General features: G+C 39.3%; 1 protein-coding gene across 3 annotated transcripts in view; it reads left to right on the top strand.

Moving 5' to 3' along the window:
- RBM47 (RNA binding motif protein 47) overlaps nt 1-17,857 on the top strand; it is a 94,289-nt gene extending 76,432 nt beyond the window's left edge. Inside the window, exons 1-5 of one of the 3 annotated variants that reach the window (XM_089525141.1) lie at nt 4,574-4,655; nt 7,268-8,430; nt 13,147-13,353; nt 15,514-15,713; nt 17,421-17,857. In XM_089525141.1, the coding sequence (XP_089381267.1) occupies nt 7,299-8,430; nt 13,147-13,353; nt 15,514-15,713; nt 17,421-17,666 (1,785 nt within the window). In that variant the 5' untranslated portion in view covers nt 4,574-4,655; nt 7,268-7,298 and the 3' untranslated portion in view covers nt 17,667-17,857. Of the gene's footprint in view, nt 1-4,573; nt 4,656-7,267; nt 8,431-13,146; nt 13,354-15,513; nt 15,714-17,420 lie in introns of those variants that run through there. The other 2 variants (XM_089525142.1, XM_089525140.1) reach the window with 2 other exon arrangements.
- The last annotated feature ends 1,086 nt before the right edge of the window (nt 17,858-18,943 follow it).

Here is an 18,943-nt window from a genome sequence, read left to right as displayed (position 1 = left end):
TGTCTTGGTTCTTCAGATATGATAAATTTTCACAGCAGTGATGATTGCTTGGTCTGCCCAACCTCACTTTCTGCACAGAGGCAATGTCAGACAGTTAAAAGCATGATCTGTGCAAGTTGGCCACTGGCACCTGAGTTTAATGAATAACTAAATGATACCTTAGTCATGGGTGCAAGGTGGATTTTATGAAAGAGTCCAAATTGTGAATGGGGGATGGGATGGCTGTGTGTGTGCTAGAGAGAGACAGAGAGAGAAACAAAGAGAGAAAATGTGAGCTAACATAATATAATTAACTACATCTGAATTTTAGTTGAAATAAATAGTTCCTAAATCTAATTGAATTATTTAGGGCTGAAGAATAAATCAATTCACGCTTGATACAGAAACTTTTGCTCAAACTTATCATCTGGTCCACAACAAAATGTGTTGTGCTGTGAGCTGTGCCATGATAACGCACTCACCAAGACAAGTTTAATATAATTAAAAATAAAATGAAATAAACCAGGATAGCGGACTTGCTTTCTTCTTCCAGCCATTGTAACTTTTCAAGTTCTAATATGATAAGGCAACAATGTGGGGAAGAATTGCCCATGGATAAACATGGCATGAATTTACTGTAAAATAATACAATTGCATGCTTTTTACCCAAGAAGACTGGCCCGCATTTTAATCAACTTCTGTACATTTCTTTTACATTCCATTAAGTGTCATAGTAAGAGAACACCGAGAGGCACAGTAGATTTTAATTTTTTCTTGAACTCTTTTGATATAACAGTGTTATTCTAATAACCAAGGCTATAATCATATAAGATAGTTGTCCTTAAGGAGGTCCAACAGCTTGATCAGTGCTGTGATGTTTAGATCACTGTAATACTCCTTACATGGGGCTGCCCCTTGGAGATTATTTGGAAACTTCAGCTGGTCCAGAATGTGTAAGCCCAGTTGTTAGCCGATGTCAGACACATTGAGATGATTTTTTAAAGCAAATTCTGCTGGGCGTCTGGGCCCAAGTGCTATTTCAAGATCATCTCTTTGTAGTATGTGTCTTTGTTTTTAGGTACAAAAGCCATACTGTTAATGGGAGAGTTGCACATTTCTTTTTTTTTTTTTTAATGCTTCTTTTCAATATCAGGTGCCTTAAACATTGGTTCTTTGCATCCCACTTTTTTATGTACAGAATTACATAATGTACATTCTGTACATAACATATGTACAGCCTCGCCTATAACTCTGTACATTGACGCCCATGCAGGAGATAGTAGAATGACGTACACTGAAAAGGGCCTTTTTGAGGTGGCACTTGCCTCAAAGAATGCTTTCTGCAGAGAATCTTATCATATCCATGTAGAGTGGCCCCTCTGTTTTCGCGGGGGATCCATTCTGGAACCAACCCCGCAAAAGTTCCTATTGATTCCAATGGTGGCATGCTCCTGTATGCACTGCCATGCATGCGGCTCAGGCACGTACACCATTGTGTCGCCCTCCATTTGCCCCTTCCATATTTCCAAGGGATGTGGACTCCAAGTCTGCAAAAATGGGTGAGGGGGCGACTGTATTATAAAGGTTCCAGGTACCAGTCTATAACCTGGGTTGTTTTACTAGCCTTTGGGCTAAATTAAATTCCAGAATTTGTCATGACAATGAAAGTTGAATCATGTGATTGTGTAGTGTGAAATTGCATTTCAGGTTTATTCTTTATGCATGATCATTATGCAATCATGATTGTGACACTACTGCCACAATTGTAACTCCCCTCTCCTAGCCTACTTTACTGGACATCAGCTGCATGAGGAGAAGGAGGTCCATTCTGCCAGCAATCAGAGTATGGGTGAATGATGTTTCCATCAAGGAAAAGAGGATCAGGCCAGGAGAGGTTACAGGCTTCCTCCTGGCCTTGTGTCATGTAGTTTAGATGACGCAGTCCAAAACACCTCTGACCAGGCCCACTCCTTTCTGACCGCAGGATAAAGAGCTTTCACTCCAGGGTAAAAAATAGCTGTGGTTTTATGTAGAATTTCTAAGCCCCCTCCCATGCTCCTTACCTTTCCAGCAGGTGATCCATTAGAATGTTTCCCCAACTTGCTTTTTGCATGCGCGATTTTGAAATCTTAAAAACATGATGTGGAAGTGGGGTGCCTGGCCACATGGGTGCAGCCAGGCGACCCGTTTCCAGATGGGGCAATTGGGGGGCTTTTCAGATAGAAAGGTAAGAAGAAGCCCCTGGTCCTGAGTTGATGTGGGGATGGGTGTGTGAACACCCACCTGTCCTTGTGCTATCTCAGAGACTAACCTGAGTAAGGGTGGCACCAACTGTATAATTAAGTATACAGTAATTAAATAAGTAGCTGATATAGAATACTGACCAATATTTGCTACATCTCTTGGGCACCTTTCTCTCCAAAGACTGAGACATCTTCAGGGGTGACTGGTGTCTTCCGTGTCAATGGGGTGGTGAATCCACTCCAGGTTTTAATCTGAACTTTAAAGAAATTATTCAAGGTGGGATAGCTATTTTACACTTAAACAATCAAAAGTTAAATATATTATAAAACAACATTTGCCTAAAGAACTACTTTTAGAGATGGTCTACTGTTCTGGGGCTGATATTTTGTGCGCAGTCATTTACAACCTAGCAAATGCTCTGGAGTAGAGAACCACCTTAACAGTGTCCATGAGGGGGTACAAAGTCATCTACAACAGGTTCAACACCATTCATTCCATCAGAAGATCATCTCTAATTAGCTTACTTGCTGTTCACCGCTATGATCTTTGGAATAGCGGTATATAAATAAAACAAATTATTATTATTATTATTATTATTATTATTATTATTATCATCTCACCAACAACACATCTGTTTGTTCTTTCTTATTCATTTGACTGTCACAGCTAAACTCCAAATCAGAATATCCACCACTTCACCAGCTAGAGAAGAAAATTGAGAAATAGAGCTCTGTTTTATGTGTGTATCAATGAACATTTTGATACATATAGCTTTTTACATTTGTACCCTATGGCTAGCAGGATAAAAAAATTATCCTAAGTATATGAAACTGCATTATACAGAGTCATATTGTTGACTAATTTTCCCCTTTGAAATGGTAGTATCTCTCTTTCATTTCATACAGTGGTATTTCACATATGAGATGTGTTCAAGAGTATCCCCCCTCCCCCCCTCTTCATTACTAGTACCCAGGTGACTGGAAAACTTCTTGTATCCCATTATCACATTAGCCTTTGCAGTGAAGTCTGTAGGCATCACATTCAGAACGGAATACTAACATGTATGCTATCTATAATCTCTGAGCTCCCGGACTGGTTTGTAATGTAGATCAACTTGTAGATATATGGATAACATTGCTTGGAAAGGAAAGGGTTTTTTTGTAGCAGGGGGACTTCAGTCCCCAAAATTGCTCCACCAGCTAGATGAAAGTTTCTGAGAAATAGAGTCCAAAAATGTAATCTTTCCAAGTTCTGAAATTAAAGGGAGTTTGTCTGAAGAGTGCTACTGCACAACTCAATGGCTGGTGGTCATTTCAATAACCTGGAGTTTCATTAAATGCCCATTGCTTGTGGAGTACTTGCAAATCCTTCAGTCTGTTTTCTATGTTACAAAGGAAACATACATTGTTGGGGAGAAGGGAAATGACTGCCTAAATGCTCTGCCAGGTGGCCAGAAGCTGTTCTTTCCCATGTCAGTCATAAAAGTTTTTTTATGCCTGATCTGCAAAGGCACTGATTAATAGTTTTTGTTCACTGATTAATTTTTGTATGTTTCATTTAAAAGACTTTACTGACAGGGCCTCTTCACACAGTGCGTTTGCCTTCTAGAAAATGTAGATGTCGAGAGACAGACATTTCAAATCGTACAGTTCAATCATACCATTCAACCTGCAACTCAGTTGTATCAATGGAAACTGTGTCAACATCACTTTTAAGTTTATCAACATTTTGTTTTAATGCTTGATATAGCAAGGGGATAAAATTAATTGTCATCCATCAGTAGATTGGTGATGCTATGCAAATATCTCCAACTACCACATAGTGAAAAACCCACCAAAAGAACAACAAATTAACAGCCAGATTGAAACAGAAACCCTGAAAATGGGATATTTCAACATTACATGCCATCTTCAACCAAATAAGTTGGGCATTGTTTATTTTAATTTATGCATTAAATTTGTTGCATGTTTTTTGGTTAAGATGTGGCTCTTCAAAAGAGCTTGTATTTGCCCAGTTAAACAGCTCCATCCTAAACTCTTAACATTTGGAAGATTTAGTAAAGTGGGGAAAATTTTGATTATGAACTAAATGGGACACAGTGTATTAGTAATTGTAGCTAATTTTGTTCTTAGAGGAAAGATTTTAAGAAATTTCTGTTTCATTCTGTCCTCTCCTCCTTAAACTATACCTGTATTTCTAAAAGGTTCACCTGATGTTCAGTGTCGTAATTACTGTGGAGAACCAATCTTTACTATATAAAATGGGAAGGTCATAAATAAATACTCCACTGTGTCAATATTTTATAACCCCCTTTTTCACAGAGGCTTTTTATTGACACTTTGGGCATACTGAGAAACCTCTCTGCAGCAGGGATGTAAAAACAGCTTCTCTGATATTCCACAGGATCAGATGAAAGTTGCTGTTTTCTTAAGGTGTGTACCTGAAGCTTATGGGGAAGATGCTCATGAATGTTAAATGACAATGTGTGATTATGTGAAATGTAGTTCAGGTTTTAATATTAAAATTAACACTGATCAGAATGACCTTGAGAAAATGGCAGTCTAATAAGATTTGTCCCAGGGCATTGTAATATTTCAGTGTTGACGTATTAGACCTTTAATCCCTTTTCTTCTCCCACACTCTGAAATCATTTTTTCTGGTAGTCTTATTTTCAGACATGGGACAGTATTTTAATTTATTTCAAAATTGTATACACACACACACACACACACACACACACATACACACATTTTCACTATTGTATCTATATCATTGCTCTCATCTACAAATAAACTGTGAATGGGTAAATTTAAGATGAAGGTGGGGACAAGATGTACTTCCTTCATACCTTACAAAGTTACTTTTGGGGTGTTGGAGTGCTAAATGTTATACAGTCAGCCCTCCTTAAACATGGATTTTTTAATCCACGGATTCAAGCATCCACAGCTTGAAAATATTTTTTAAAAGTATCAATTCCTGATAGCAAACCTTGATTTTCCATTTTATAAAAGGGTCACCATTTTGCTCTGCCATTGTATTTAATGGGACTTGAGCATCCATGGATATTGTTATTCATGGGGGATCCTGGAATCAAACCCCAGCGGATAACAAGATCCCACTGTAGTCCAAATAAGTAGCTTTTCCAAGTTTTACTTTCTCATATGGAGGTTGGTTGGTTTCAAATTTAACTTAATTATGCAATATGTGTTAAGATATTTGCTCCCTGCTAGCTGTAAACAGTGATAGATCTGCACATGGGTGCACAGCCTTTCCTTTGGGTGGAGGTATGCACAAGAGGAAAATGGTCCTTTCCAGTGCCCTGATTCGATTACACTGTAGTAATCCAATGGACAGCAGTGCAGCTATGCTAATGTAAACATACAACAGAATCATGTGTTACTCTTCCACAGCAGCGAAGACAGATAATGGGTATATAAAAAGTTTGACTGTTGCTTTGTAAAATTAGTTAAGGGTTGCTTGTGTGTATTGTCATTATTTTATCCAACACTGCACAGGCAACCCCCCCTCCCCAACCGTATTTTGATACTTTTGGCTTGTTGCTGAAAGAGTCACTCCTTTCTCTAAAATACTGCATCTAGTGTGGATGTAGTTGCCTCTTGTAGCAGATGGATAGAGCATTCCTCTCCTCCTCTAGTCAATACCCTTTGTTACAGGTCTGAGCTCATTGGAGTGCCTTTGACCTCCAGACCTACTGTTCCTCTAAACTGTAATGGAGGGTTCTACTAGCATCAGTCCAGTTGGTTTCTATAAACTGAACTGGAACCATGGCAATTATAGTAGAATAATAGCACTTTAACTGTATAGTGCGCATTAGGCCTCTAGTTACTGCCAATCAGGCCTCCAAGGGAGAGGCATTCCTCAGCTGGAGTTCCAGAGCAGAGAAATCCCACTCCTATGTATCCACATAATATATCCTTTTTAAAGGTGGAACACAAAGGAAGGGGCCCTTCCAGCAGATCACAGTGTTCAGGCACGTATTTAAAGGGAGAGATGCTCCTTAACATAACAAGCATCTCAGGCCATTTACAGTGATGGCAGATAAGTATAGTATGAGTTTGGCTTCTGCCCCTAGGCAAATGAGTTTTGGAGCCATTCTTAGCATCGTGGCAAATGTTAACAGCTGTCCAGTGGCGTGAAAAAGTCAGTTTATATTAATAATCTTTTTAATACATATTTTTTGCATTAGTTTGGCAGTGTGAGGCTACAATAAGAATTGAAGTCTGGGAACTGACTTAGGGAGTGAATTTTCCTATATTGTTAACTGTACTTACATAGTTCTCATAGATATGGGGGCAGGGGGAGGATGGATCATGCTTGCACAGTTTGAATTTTTGTTTGTTTGTTTGTTTGTTTGTTTGTTTACCTGTGCACTATATAACCCTTAGGAAACCTTTTTCCATCTGCCTCACCCTGTAAGAGGTGCAGACCAGCCAAAGAGCCCTGTTCATGTAGCAAGGGGAACTGTACTTAGATCACTGGATGGGGATGGTCTGGGTAGAATTTGTTGTTTAGGAGCCCAGTTTTACCATTGGCTGTGAGGGGATGATAGACCTATTGGCAAAAGGACTGGAATGCTTCTCTGCTGTGTACTATCTGCTGCATCATTTGCCACCAATAAAGCTCATGCTATAGCAGTAATTTGTCAGTGTTTGTTGCTGAGCAAACTCTTGGGGAGGCCTGAAATTACACCCATTTCCAGCACAGAACAACAACAGCAACATTTTCTAACATGCATTCTTTTTTTACTAATTCTTTCTGTTTGTAGTGTTCTATAAATTCAAGATATGTGGCCAGTATCCTCTAATAGCATTCCCCCACCCACCCACCCGCATTATTCTAGAATAGGATATTTTGGGAAGTTTAGTATACTGTGAACATTGGGTTATAGTTGAATCTTAAATTGATGAAGTAGCTCTGCATATCTGCTGCTTAGCAATCCAAGAAAATGGACCAGCAGGTACCTCTTCTTCTATATTGTTAAGATTATCTAATAAATGTCCCATTTTCTAATCTCTTTGTCCAGGTATCCCTACACTTTGAATGTTTAGGCCATAATGACTGCTGAAGATTCCACCGCTAGGATGAGTAATGATTCCTCCAAACTGCAAGCAAATAAAGTCCATATCCCTGAAGAAGTGGCTAATGCTCCAAATGGACCTGCACTAATACAACTAGTAGAGCGCACTGGATATAATCTGCTTCAAGAGAATGGCCAGCGTAAGTATGGTGGACCACCACCAGGCTGGGAAGGGCACCATCCTCCTCGTGGATGCGAAGTCTTTGTAGGTAAAATTCCTCGTGATGTCTATGAAGATGAGTTGGTCCCCGTGTTTGAGACAGCAGGAAGGATCTATGAAATGCGCCTGATGATGGACTTCGATGGAAAAAACCGTGGCTATGCCTTTGTAATGTATACTCAAAAATATGAAGCCAAGCGTGCTGTCAAAGAACTGAACAACTATGAAATCCGTCCCGGTAGACTGTTGGGGGTGTGTTGCAGTGTGGATAACTGTAGGCTCTTCATTGGAGGAATCCCCAAGATGAAAAAGAGAGAAGAAATTCTTGACGAGATCTCCAAGGTGACAGAAGGTGTGCTGGATGTCATCGTATATGCCAGTGCGGCAGATAAGATGAAAAACCGAGGATTTGCCTTTGTGGAGTATGAAAGCCACAGAGCAGCTGCTATGGCAAGGAGGAAGCTGATGCCTGGAAGAATTCAACTTTGGGGGCATCAGATTGCTGTTGACTGGGCTGAGCCAGAAATAGATGTTGATGAAGATGTCATGGAAACGGTAAAAATCCTATATGTGAGGAATTTAATGATTGAAACAACAGAAGAGGCAATTAAAAAAGCATTTGGACAGTTTAACCCTGGCTGTGTAGAACGAGTTAAAAAAATACGAGATTATGCCTTTGTACACTTCACCAGTCGGGAAGATGCAGTTTTTGCCATGAATAATCTCAACGGCATTGAGCTGGAAGGATCTTGCTTGGAAGTGACCTTAGCCAAGCCAGTAGACAAAGAGCAATACACTCGTTATCAGAAAGCAGCGAAAGGAGGAGGAACAACGACTGAAGTAACTCAGCAGCCAAATTATGTTTACTCTTGTGATCCATACACCCTGGCATATTATGGATATCCATACAATGCTTTGATTGGTCCAAATAGAGAATATTTTGTGAAAGGTTGGTATACAACTTTTGGTACTTTTAGGTGGGAATGTTATAGCCATGGTTGTTTGACACCTTGGGCCTCTTTATCTAAAGTGATTTAGTGATATGCCTTGCTCTTCACTTATCTTTCACAGATCACAGATTTTTTAAATGCTTAAAATATAGTATGCTTCCCAACAGTGTTGCTTAAGGCAGCCTATAATGTGAATTTTTAAAAAATGACAAACTATTACAGGCTCCCTCACATATTGTATCATAATTTTCATCCCCTCTGATAGGAAATTTCCACCTGTCAGTTTCAAAAAAACAAAACCAGAGCCATCCAACCATTAAGATAAGAGGTTGTGTGTGCTCAGGGGATTCCTCAAGTGTGCAAAAATATATGAATTTCTAAACAATAAATTGAAATTATTACAGCAGCTAGCAAAACAAAATGGCCTGCTCAGAGACTTTCCGGAGCCTAAGGGCACATTTAGAAGAGGAAAAAAAGTCTCTGGAAGTACTGAGAATTTTCCAGTTATTTTTGTTTTGTTTTATCTACATATTTCCAACTTTGCATCCAAACTTTTTCATCAGATATCCCAGTTTCCTCTCTCTCCCTCTCTTATGTTTTTCCATCTCCTCTGTCCCACAGATTTCATGTCACACACAATACTTCGGAAATTGGTTTTAACCGATTTCTTCTGAGCTTTCTTTATTATTATTCAAGAGTTACAGTCAAAGTGCGTTAACAATATTCCTTTATTAAAACATCAGAACCATTTTGTTTTGATGCAAACATTCCTCTTTTCTCTCAATAGCTGTGTTTACTGGGACTGACAGCTAGTTCTGGTAAAACAGAGATAGCCAAGCAGAGAGACATTTCGTTTTGGAAAATCCTGGGTTAATTCAAACTGACCTGGGAAGTAGGAATTAAAAAGTCCTTGGTAATGCCAGGAGTTCCCAAGAAATACTTTGGGATGGAGAAAATGTTATCTATATCTCCAAAATAAAATCAGTTTGTATAGAAATTTTGTACTGGGAATTTCAGAAACTTTTCTTCATCTGGAGGGGCTCTCAAGGGCTTTACAAGTCTACGAGACTATGGTCTCTTTCACAGTTATAACACTTTGGAGTTTATCACATGGGAGGAATTTCTCTTAATTTCAAATGAAAAGAAAGTGAGGCCAGAACGCATTCACGTGAATTCACTAGTTCAGCGAATTTATGTGAATGCGAATTGCGTTTGAACTGACTTCCCATTGCCCGAAAATAGCTTGCCATTGCTCGAAATTGCGTGTGATCACCTCTCACGCAATAACGTGAAATCTCATGATTACGTTTGGACTGACTTCCCATTGCCCGAAATTGCATGTGGTAGTCTATCACGCAATAACATGAAGCCCCAAGATTGCGTTCGGATTGCCATTGTTTTTAGAGTTGAGGGAAGAAGATCTTTCTTTTTTTCCTGCAACAACCCAACAAGAGAATTGTTGCTTTGGAAGTTTTTACTACATAAATAGCAGATGTTCTTAGAAATATGCAGCAAATGATTGAAGAGTTGATTTTATTATGTTTTTATTGTCTTAAAAATGTAACATTGTTTTAAAAAATTAATGGTTCAGGATCTTATATATTGCTCACATTGTTATAATAAGTGTAATGCATTAAAAACTAAAACAAGGGAGACCTACAAGAAAAGGTTGCAGCATGGAGTGCTCTTGCTCAGTGTGCCAGTCAGCTAGCCATGTCTGTTTCACCACTGATTTTCAGTACAGTGGGCCCTTGGTATCCACTAGGGTTTGGTTCCAGGACCTCCCATGGATACCAAAATCTGTGGATGTTCAAGTCCCATTATATACAATGGTATAATAAAATGGTGTCCCTTATATAAAATAGCAAAATCAAACTTTGCTATTTGGAATTTATATACTGTATTTTTGGAATATTTTCAAGCTATGGATAGGTGAATTTATGGATAAAAAATCTGTGGATATGGAGGGTTGACTGTACTCCTCGTGCCTGTAGCTTTCTAATAGCATTTAGCATTCCATGACTGAGCTTGCTCCCTCTTCATTCAGATATTTTAAAGTGTTGTGTTTTCTTTTCTGGTTTTTATGTTTGCTGCTTGGTTTTGGTTTCCAAAGATTTTTATTCTACTCTGTCAAACCTTAGGGTTTTCTCAAGCATTCTAAATCCCTCTCTTGTTTGTTAGTGGTGTTTTATGGGACTATATTAAAAAGAAAACCAATTAGATAAAGGGCGAGCCCATGTGGCATAGTGGTTTGAGTGTTCCCCACTCAGCCATGAAACCCACAAGGTGACTTTGGGCAAGTCATATGCCTTCAGACTCAGGGGAAGGCAATGGCAAACCTCTTCTGAACAAACTTTGCTAAGAAAATCCCATGATAGGTTTGCCTTATGGTTGCTATACATCAGAAACAACTTGAAGGCACACAACAACTATAAAGTTAGTAATGTAAGTGAGACTTGTAACAATCATTGGAAGATTTAGTTTTCCAGCTCAAAGTTCAAATCAACCAGGGTTTCCACCATGATACTCCATTTCATTCCTTGTCCCACTTGATTTTCCATTTTTCCACATGAACCACTCACTATTCTCTGACCAGCGTGCATGCTCAGCTTTGTTTGGCATCTTCTAGATCAGGTATTTTTTCCAGAGACTTTTTGTTCCCTGCTAAAACTTCATAGAATCATGCAAGGGGTTGGACTGGTTTCTTTCAAGCCTGTGATTCTCTTGTGTGTGGTTGTTGCTTTTTTTGGCAACGTAAAACTTCAACCTCAGTCCTGAACTTTAGGGAGATGGTTTTAGCGGTATGGTAATCCATTCAGTTAATTGCAAAAATGAGATCCAGCATGAGGAAAGCAAAATGTAACCTCCTAAATGTGAGGAAATGCAAACCTAATTATTGCCTAATAGACTATACAGTAAACCCAACTCAGCTGTTGATGTGTCAGGGTTAAGTAAACATTTTTATCATCATTTACATAAATCATTCATTGAGGCACTACATTTGTTAGTACCTGATGATTTGTGTTCAGCACTTTTGATCTGTATCTCAATGGTTACCACAAAGACTGCCTTTCTAGGCATGCAGTAACTCTCTTACATATGTATAAGAATAAAAAGTCTGTGTATAAAACTAATTCTATTCCTCTGTGCAAATAAGTTATTACCTACCCAGGGATACCTTTGTGCTTCATCAACTCAGGACAGCACAGCAGTCCCTACAACTATCAGGTCTCAAACAAGAATGTGAGAATATTTAGGATGGCTTGAAGAAAGGCCTTCCAGGTGTGTGTGTGTGTGTGTGTGTGTGTGTGTGTGTGTGTATGCCTTCGTTGCCTGTCAGTTTATGGCTATCCCTTGAAAATCATAGGGTTTTCTTAGTCAAGGAATACTCAGAGGTGTTTCTGCCGGTTCCTTTCTCTGAAATACTGCCTATAGCAATTGGTATTCCTTGGTTGGTCTCCCATTCAAGAAGTAACCAGGGCTGGCCCTGTTTAACTTCCAATACCAGGTGGGTCTAGTTATCCCTCTCCACTATGCATATTAGCTAGGGCTGATAGGAGTTGCAGTCCAAATAAATTCAAAACAAAAGATACTTTGTAGGACAGCCTTTGAAACTTCACTGCAGTTTAATCTGTCCTAAATGCTGTAGCCACACTGATGATCATGGCAGATATCAGAAAAAGCATGTAATTTCTAGATTACAAAAGTTAAGATGACTGCCTATATGTTTCTGACAATTCATTTCAAAGTACCGATTATGATGACTGAGGAAAAACAAGACCTGGGACTGGGCTGGTGAAAATTGAACAGCTTGCCATCAACAACTGGTGTGTGAGCCTGCTTGGCCTTTCACTGTACACATTTATATCACTATGATCTTCATTCTAGGAAAGGGTATTTAGACTTCTGAGCCAAGTCTAACTTGGCTCAGAACAACTACAAATTCCAGGATACAGCCATGACAGTTCAAATGGAATCACATGGCCATAAATGTGTAATCTGAAAGAGGCCCCCTTTTCCTCTCTCCTGTTTCTGGAGAGGCCTTTTACCTCTACCCAACTGATGAACACTTGGCAGGAACTCCTTCTGAGAGGGGCTGATAGTCTTCCAACAGCAGTTGATTTTCTAAAATAAGCCCACCATAAAGTTCGTTGCAGTGATTTCACTAACAGTTGTATCATCTTAGTATTGTTGCTCCAAGAAACAGCACTTACTGTTTGAGATTTTTCTATTCTGGCATTTTCCCCAACCCTCCAGGTTATGTCCTGCCCACTGAATCTGTCTCCTCTCCAAATAGTTGCTTAGTTCACTCTGCAAAACCAACCACTTAGTTAGGTGGATGACATGTGGCCCTCCAGAAGTGGTTGGACAGTACAGTAACTCCCATCTGCACTTGCCTATATATCCAGTTCATGAGGGATGAAGGAGTTACACTCCAACAACATCTGAAAAACCACAAGTTGTCCACCTTTGGTCTAGGGCAACTAAAACAGGATTAAAAAATCTTCTTTGGACACATGCCATATATTCAACAAGGAACACATGGTAGATGCTAAAAATATGTACCAAGCCTGTAATGCAGCCATAAAGTGCATAATTCCCTCTATCCCTTTAATTCAAGTATTATCTTGGTTTTTCAATGATTGCTACTGTTGCTTATGTGTGTGCATAGTTGGTTTTGGGTTTGTTTTAAGTTCTATGCTTTTCTTTCCAAGCAGGCAGTGTTAGAGGCAGAGGACGAGGTGCAGCAGGCAACAGAGCCCCTGGCCCAAGAGGTTCATACTTTGGGGGATATTCTGCAGGTCGTGGTATATATAGCAGATATCACGAAGGGAAAGGGAAACAGCAAGAAAAAGGATATGAGCTTGTACCTAATTTGGATCTGTCTACTGTCGGCCCAGTTGCCATTAAACCTGGCACAGGTTGGTATAATGGTTGGAATGGGAGAAACATTGGCATGGTAGTGATGGCAAATACATCCTCATTATATTTTTGGTTGCTTCAGAAAGAGAAGATAATGGTTGGGAAATTTACTTTGTTGGACTACAATGCCCAGAATATCCCAGTAGTTTAATAAAGTAATTTTTCCAGCCTTGAAGCCAGGGGTGGGCAACTGCCAGATGTTAGGGCTCCATATTGGACCTCAACATTGCTTTGGAGGGCTGCCCCCACACTCCCATCAAATTTGACCCAGTGAACAGAATCACAACCTGGAGGCATGGGGGTCAGTTTCATTGTGTTTTTGGCCTTCTCTAGATTGTTTTGGGCTGTTTTTTAAAAACCGAAAATGGCTTCAACTTCAGGGTCACTACCAGTTTTAAAAAAAGACCTCTCTTGAAAATGGCCCAGGGGACTAAAAATGTGGGGAAATTGTTCCCCAAATCCCCTGGAGATGCTGGGGCACAATGGTGGAGAGGGAAAACATTTGTAACATTTGTTCAGAGGAGGCTTACCATTGCCTTTCTCTGAAGTTGAGAGAGTGTGACTTGCTCAAGGTTATCCAGTGGCTTTCCGTGGCTGAGCAGGGATTTGAACCCGAGTCTCCAGAGACATAGTCCAGTACTCAAATGACTATACACACTGGCCCTGCTAATGGTGTCAGCTGGTTAGCTTTCTGCTCGCTGTACTATACTTTTCAGTTTTGCCATTATTCAAAGGCCTAGTTGAAACCAACTTTCCCTGGATTAACAACCCCAAAGGAGTTAGGTTAAGAAATATGCCCTTTTATTTGTTTTTGGCAAGTCGAAAGATTCCATGTGTTATTTCTAAAGATATGTGAAGAACTAGCTGCATTAATACTTCTTGCTTTTCATTTTCTTTTTTTCTAATTTTTATTTATTTTAACATGAACAATTAATTTACAATCAAAGCAGTATACATTCCAAATATATAAAAATGCAGAAAGACAGGAATTTTTTTTAAAAAAAGAAGAAGTGGAAAAAAGACAAATAACTAACACCCAATAGGGCTCTGACCCCCCACCCAACCCCAATCCTGACTGTAATGAGAAAGAAAAATAAAAAGGGAAAAATATTATTCTGCCAGTACAGATCCAACTTGATAATTCTAATAAACTTATTAAAAACCATAACCACATTATTACATTGGTTGATTTCTTATTGCTAATAAAAACTATTTAAAAAACCATAAGAATTTTCAGTCTTTCCAAAAGTCTTCACTTGAGCTTATCCTTTAGACATCATGTTAATTTGGCCATTTGGGCTAACTCAGCAACCTTAACAATCCATCATCAATGCTTCAATCCTTTTACAAGTCTCTTGCTGCTGTTGTCATATATCAAAGAAGCAAACAATATTTTCTCTTCAATTCTTTATCCACAATACCCAACAAAAACATTTCTGATAACATTATAAAATCAGACCAGTATCTTTTCCCCTTCTTACAAGCCTGCCACAAATGGGAGGCAGAGAGGAGCTTGTTCTCCTGAATTGGTAAAGTGCATGTAGTTTTGGAAAGATATCCCCTCCTTCGTGGTGCCATGTGAGAAGTATTTATATCTTGGACAGAAACTTATTGAAGGGAACCTCTGTGAATTCCTGCCTGGTGGGTGGATTTTCACTATCAAGCAAGTAAAAAAACTTTATTTCTGTTCACCACCACTATTACACAACCTAAAATTCTCCAGATATGTTGTACCTTAACTCCCACCATCCTCAGCTATTTAGATATCACATAGACCAGCATATTCTGCCCGATGCTGTCTAGATATTAAACTACAACACCCACCAACCTCAGTTACCATGGCAGCAATCATGGAGGGCATCAGACTGTGAAAAGTTGACATTGGTATGTGTGGTTCGCAACAGAGACATCAAAATGAACATGAACCCCATGGATTGGTGATCTCAAGTTAAAGTGGAATAATTCCTCTTAACCTAGAGCTTAGAAAGATGGCCATGTGTGTGGCCATACTGAGATTCTGGGAGTTCAGTCCAAAAAGAAAGCTACTTTCCTCTGCTCTATGCTGGGTTATGGACTGGGAGAAACATTATTTGTAGTATAATGAACAACAGGGTTTTTTCAAGTCTGCCTTGATGATATCTTGTTCTGGTCTTTTCCAGTGGCAATTCCAACTATTGGTACTCAATATTCCATGTTTCAAGCTGCACCAACAGCAAAGATGATAGAAGATGGGAAGATCCATGCAGTGGAGCATATCATCAGCCCTATTGCTGTCCAGCAGGATCCTGCTAGTGCTGCTGCAGCAGCTGCAGCAGCAGCGGCTGTAATACCTGCAGTTTCAACCCCTCCTCCCTTTCAGGTAACTTTTTTTAAAGTGATTTCCACTATGTCTGTCCAGGATAGACAGAACGACTGGCTTCATGTTGTGCTCCCATTGAAAGTGGCATTTATTTATTTTTTTGTTTACAATTTTACCAAAGCAAAATGAAAAACAGGACACTTTTGCTGATAGTTGTCTCCAAGCTACTTAAAGATTAGCTAACTTGTCGGGTTTCAGTAAGAGCCATATGCTTCCCATTGACTTTATTCCCCTGCCATACTCTTCCCATTGGCTTTATTCCAAAATTCATGTCCACAATTCTAAAGTGTCTCTTACTACAAAGGATTAAACCACATAGTGTCAAGTCCTGTGATGTTTCAACCTGTGTTAAAACTCATATGGGTTGAGAAGCAGAAAGATTTTCAAACCTGCTGTTGGTGCTTGGAGTAAGGTGGAGTCTCTTCATTGTCAAAATATGTTGTCAGATATATTGTCAGAAAAAGGGCAGTCCAAAGAGTCAAGAGGGATCAAGGGCTTGATATGCTGCCTTGGAGATCCACATGAAGCCCTAGGGCTGTACATTCCCCAACCCTGTACTAAATTTAGCAGATCATTTTCCTTGACATAGAGAGATTCCATCTTATTCCAAGTACCAAAAGCTGCTTTGAAAATATTACCAAAGAGGCAAATTTTATATATAATTTGCCCTTTGGTCACATTTTCAAAGCAGCTGTTGGTGAACTGATGCTGATGCTTCCAAAGGAGCATACAGTGGTACCCCGGGATACGAATTGATCGCGTTACGAAATTTCCGGGGTACGAAAAAGTTAGATTGGAAAAAACTGTTCCGGGTAACGAAAGATTTTTCGGGTTACGAAAATAATTTCGGCGCGAAATTCAAATGCTATAGGCTTCCAGCGCTAACGGAAAGCCTTTTCGGATTGCGAAATGTATCGGGTTACGAACGGCGCCGCGGAATGAATTAATTTCATAACCCGAGGTAGCACTGTATATAGAGTGATGTAGCCAAGAGGGGGGTCTGTGGAGTCCAGACCCCCCCCTCCCCTTCCGTTAATTTATGTTAAAAATAATATCAACCAAACCTTACACTGAAGCTGCGCTGGAATACAATGAATGGTGCGCACACATGTGGCGTATGCGTGCCATTGTGTTATGACACCCAACCCCCCCCCTTCCCAAAATCCTGGCTACATCCCTGATACACACACACACACTCTTTTGGAAGCAACTAGGTGCACCAATTCACCTTTTAAATTGGCTGGAGGGCTTCCCCCCTGCATTATGTAATATTTTAAAATGCCCACTCAGTGTACCTCTGGACTTTTCAGAGAAGTAGAAGGTATTTGTGTTTTGTCAATCTGTTCAGCCTCTGGGTAGAAGCAGAAATTAGGCCCTAGACCTGCCCCTGTTGTCCACCCGATTTCAGTATAACATAACAAACAGCTTCATTTATATACCGCTTCATACTGAACTAACAATGTCTAAGCAGTTTACAACTGTAAGCTAATTGCCCCCAACAATCTGGCTACTCATTTTAGTGACCTCGGAAAGATGCAAGCTTGAGTCGAGCTTGAGCCCTTTCGCTGGTATTGAACTTGCAACCTTATGGTTTTGAGTGAGTGGCTGCAGTACAGGCATTTAACTACTGCGTCACCAGGGTTCAAGTATGAAGAATACATAAGTCTGGTTCCTATCAAAAATCCATTTTAAAACACTTGTTTCCAGGGCCGGCCTATAACTCCTGTGTACACCATGGCTCCAAATGTGCAGAGAATTCCAGCTGCAGGAATCTACGGTGCAAGTTATGTTCCATTTGCTGCTCCTGCTACAGCGACAATAGCCACACTACAGAAAAATGCAGCTGCGGCAGCTGCTGCGGCAGCATATGGGGGATATGCTGGGTACATCCCTCAGGCATTTCCAGCTGCAACAATCCAGGTTCCAATCCATGATGTCTATCAAACCTACTGAGACTGCTGGCCATTGGTGAGGGTGGGATGGGATGGGGGAACCTTGAAGGAACATTTTACTATTTATGAAGAACGAACCTACAGAAGAAAATGTCCTGATGTGAGTAAACTGATGATAAAACCTGGAAGTGAAGTTTATATCAAATATATCATCATGTTTGAAATCTTTTATACTCATGAAGTTTTTACTAACTTTTTAGGCTTTTTAAAAATATTTTAATATGCCTATATTCTTATATTTCTAAAATGGCTTATTTTTCAGGGCCCATTCTTCTTCACAGGTTTATATACAGTTGTAGGGTGTTTTTTTCCTATGTTATCTTCACTATATTTGTGGCATGAAGGTTATTTTTTAGCAAGTTCTGCACTCCAGAGATTTCTATTTTGTAGTGCCTTTAATAATATATCAACTAAATATTAAAAAGTGCACCTGAGCAGGTAGGGAAAAGTTTTTAAACAATATATTTTGAAAACTCTATTAGATATTTAAAAATACATGCAATAGATTTTTTAAATATATATCTATATCTATATACAAACATGTGTCTTGTTTAAAAAGTTAAACTGGAAAGTGCAATTTGAAAGTGTCTGAGATGTGTGCATTATGTCCAGGCATTTGTATGGTTTCTTTGTTATCTAGAGCCACAACTGAACACCTGTTGTTATTTAAAAAGGTCCCTTATATTTGCTCATATGGAACTATGCTTAATGTTAAGGAAAAAAATTTTGTGCATTTTCCACAGAGCCATCTTTTGTATACATCAGCATCCTGTAATTTTTAGACACAAAGCAGATGCAAACCATTTATATTTTATAAGAAGACCAATGATATACATTTATTACAGAAGTGGTCAACTTAACATAAAAACAAACAAACATAGGTATATGGATCCTTATTGTATCACTGCACATGTGAATCTAGATTGTTCAATACTTTGTCTGCAGGTGTATGTGTTCAGTGTGCTATTCCTCTGTTAGGAAACTGGCTTTCCATATATTGTTTAATCAAAGTTCTTACCTCCTCAGTAGCAGGCATATAGAAAGCAACAGATGCAATCCATGATACAGTTAGCCCTTCTTATATACAGATTTTTTATACACGGATTTGAAAATATTCCAAAAAAATATAAATTTCAAATATCAAACCTTGATTTTCCATTTTTTATAAGGGACACCATTTTGCTATGCCATTATATTTAATGGGACTTGAGCATCCATGGATTTTGTTATCCACGGGGGATCTTGGAACCAAACCCCAGCGTATAACAAAGGTCCACT

Source organism: Sceloporus occidentalis, unplaced genomic scaffold (genome assembly GCF_023333645.1).
Source record: "Sceloporus occidentalis isolate IW3139 unplaced genomic scaffold, rSceOcc1.0.p SCAF_5, whole genome shotgun sequence".
Lineage (NCBI taxonomy): Eukaryota > Metazoa > Chordata > Lepidosauria > Squamata > Phrynosomatidae > Sceloporus > Sceloporus occidentalis.
The sequence above is the reverse complement of the archived record's forward strand: the minus strand, read 5'-3'. Positions and strand labels throughout refer to the sequence as shown.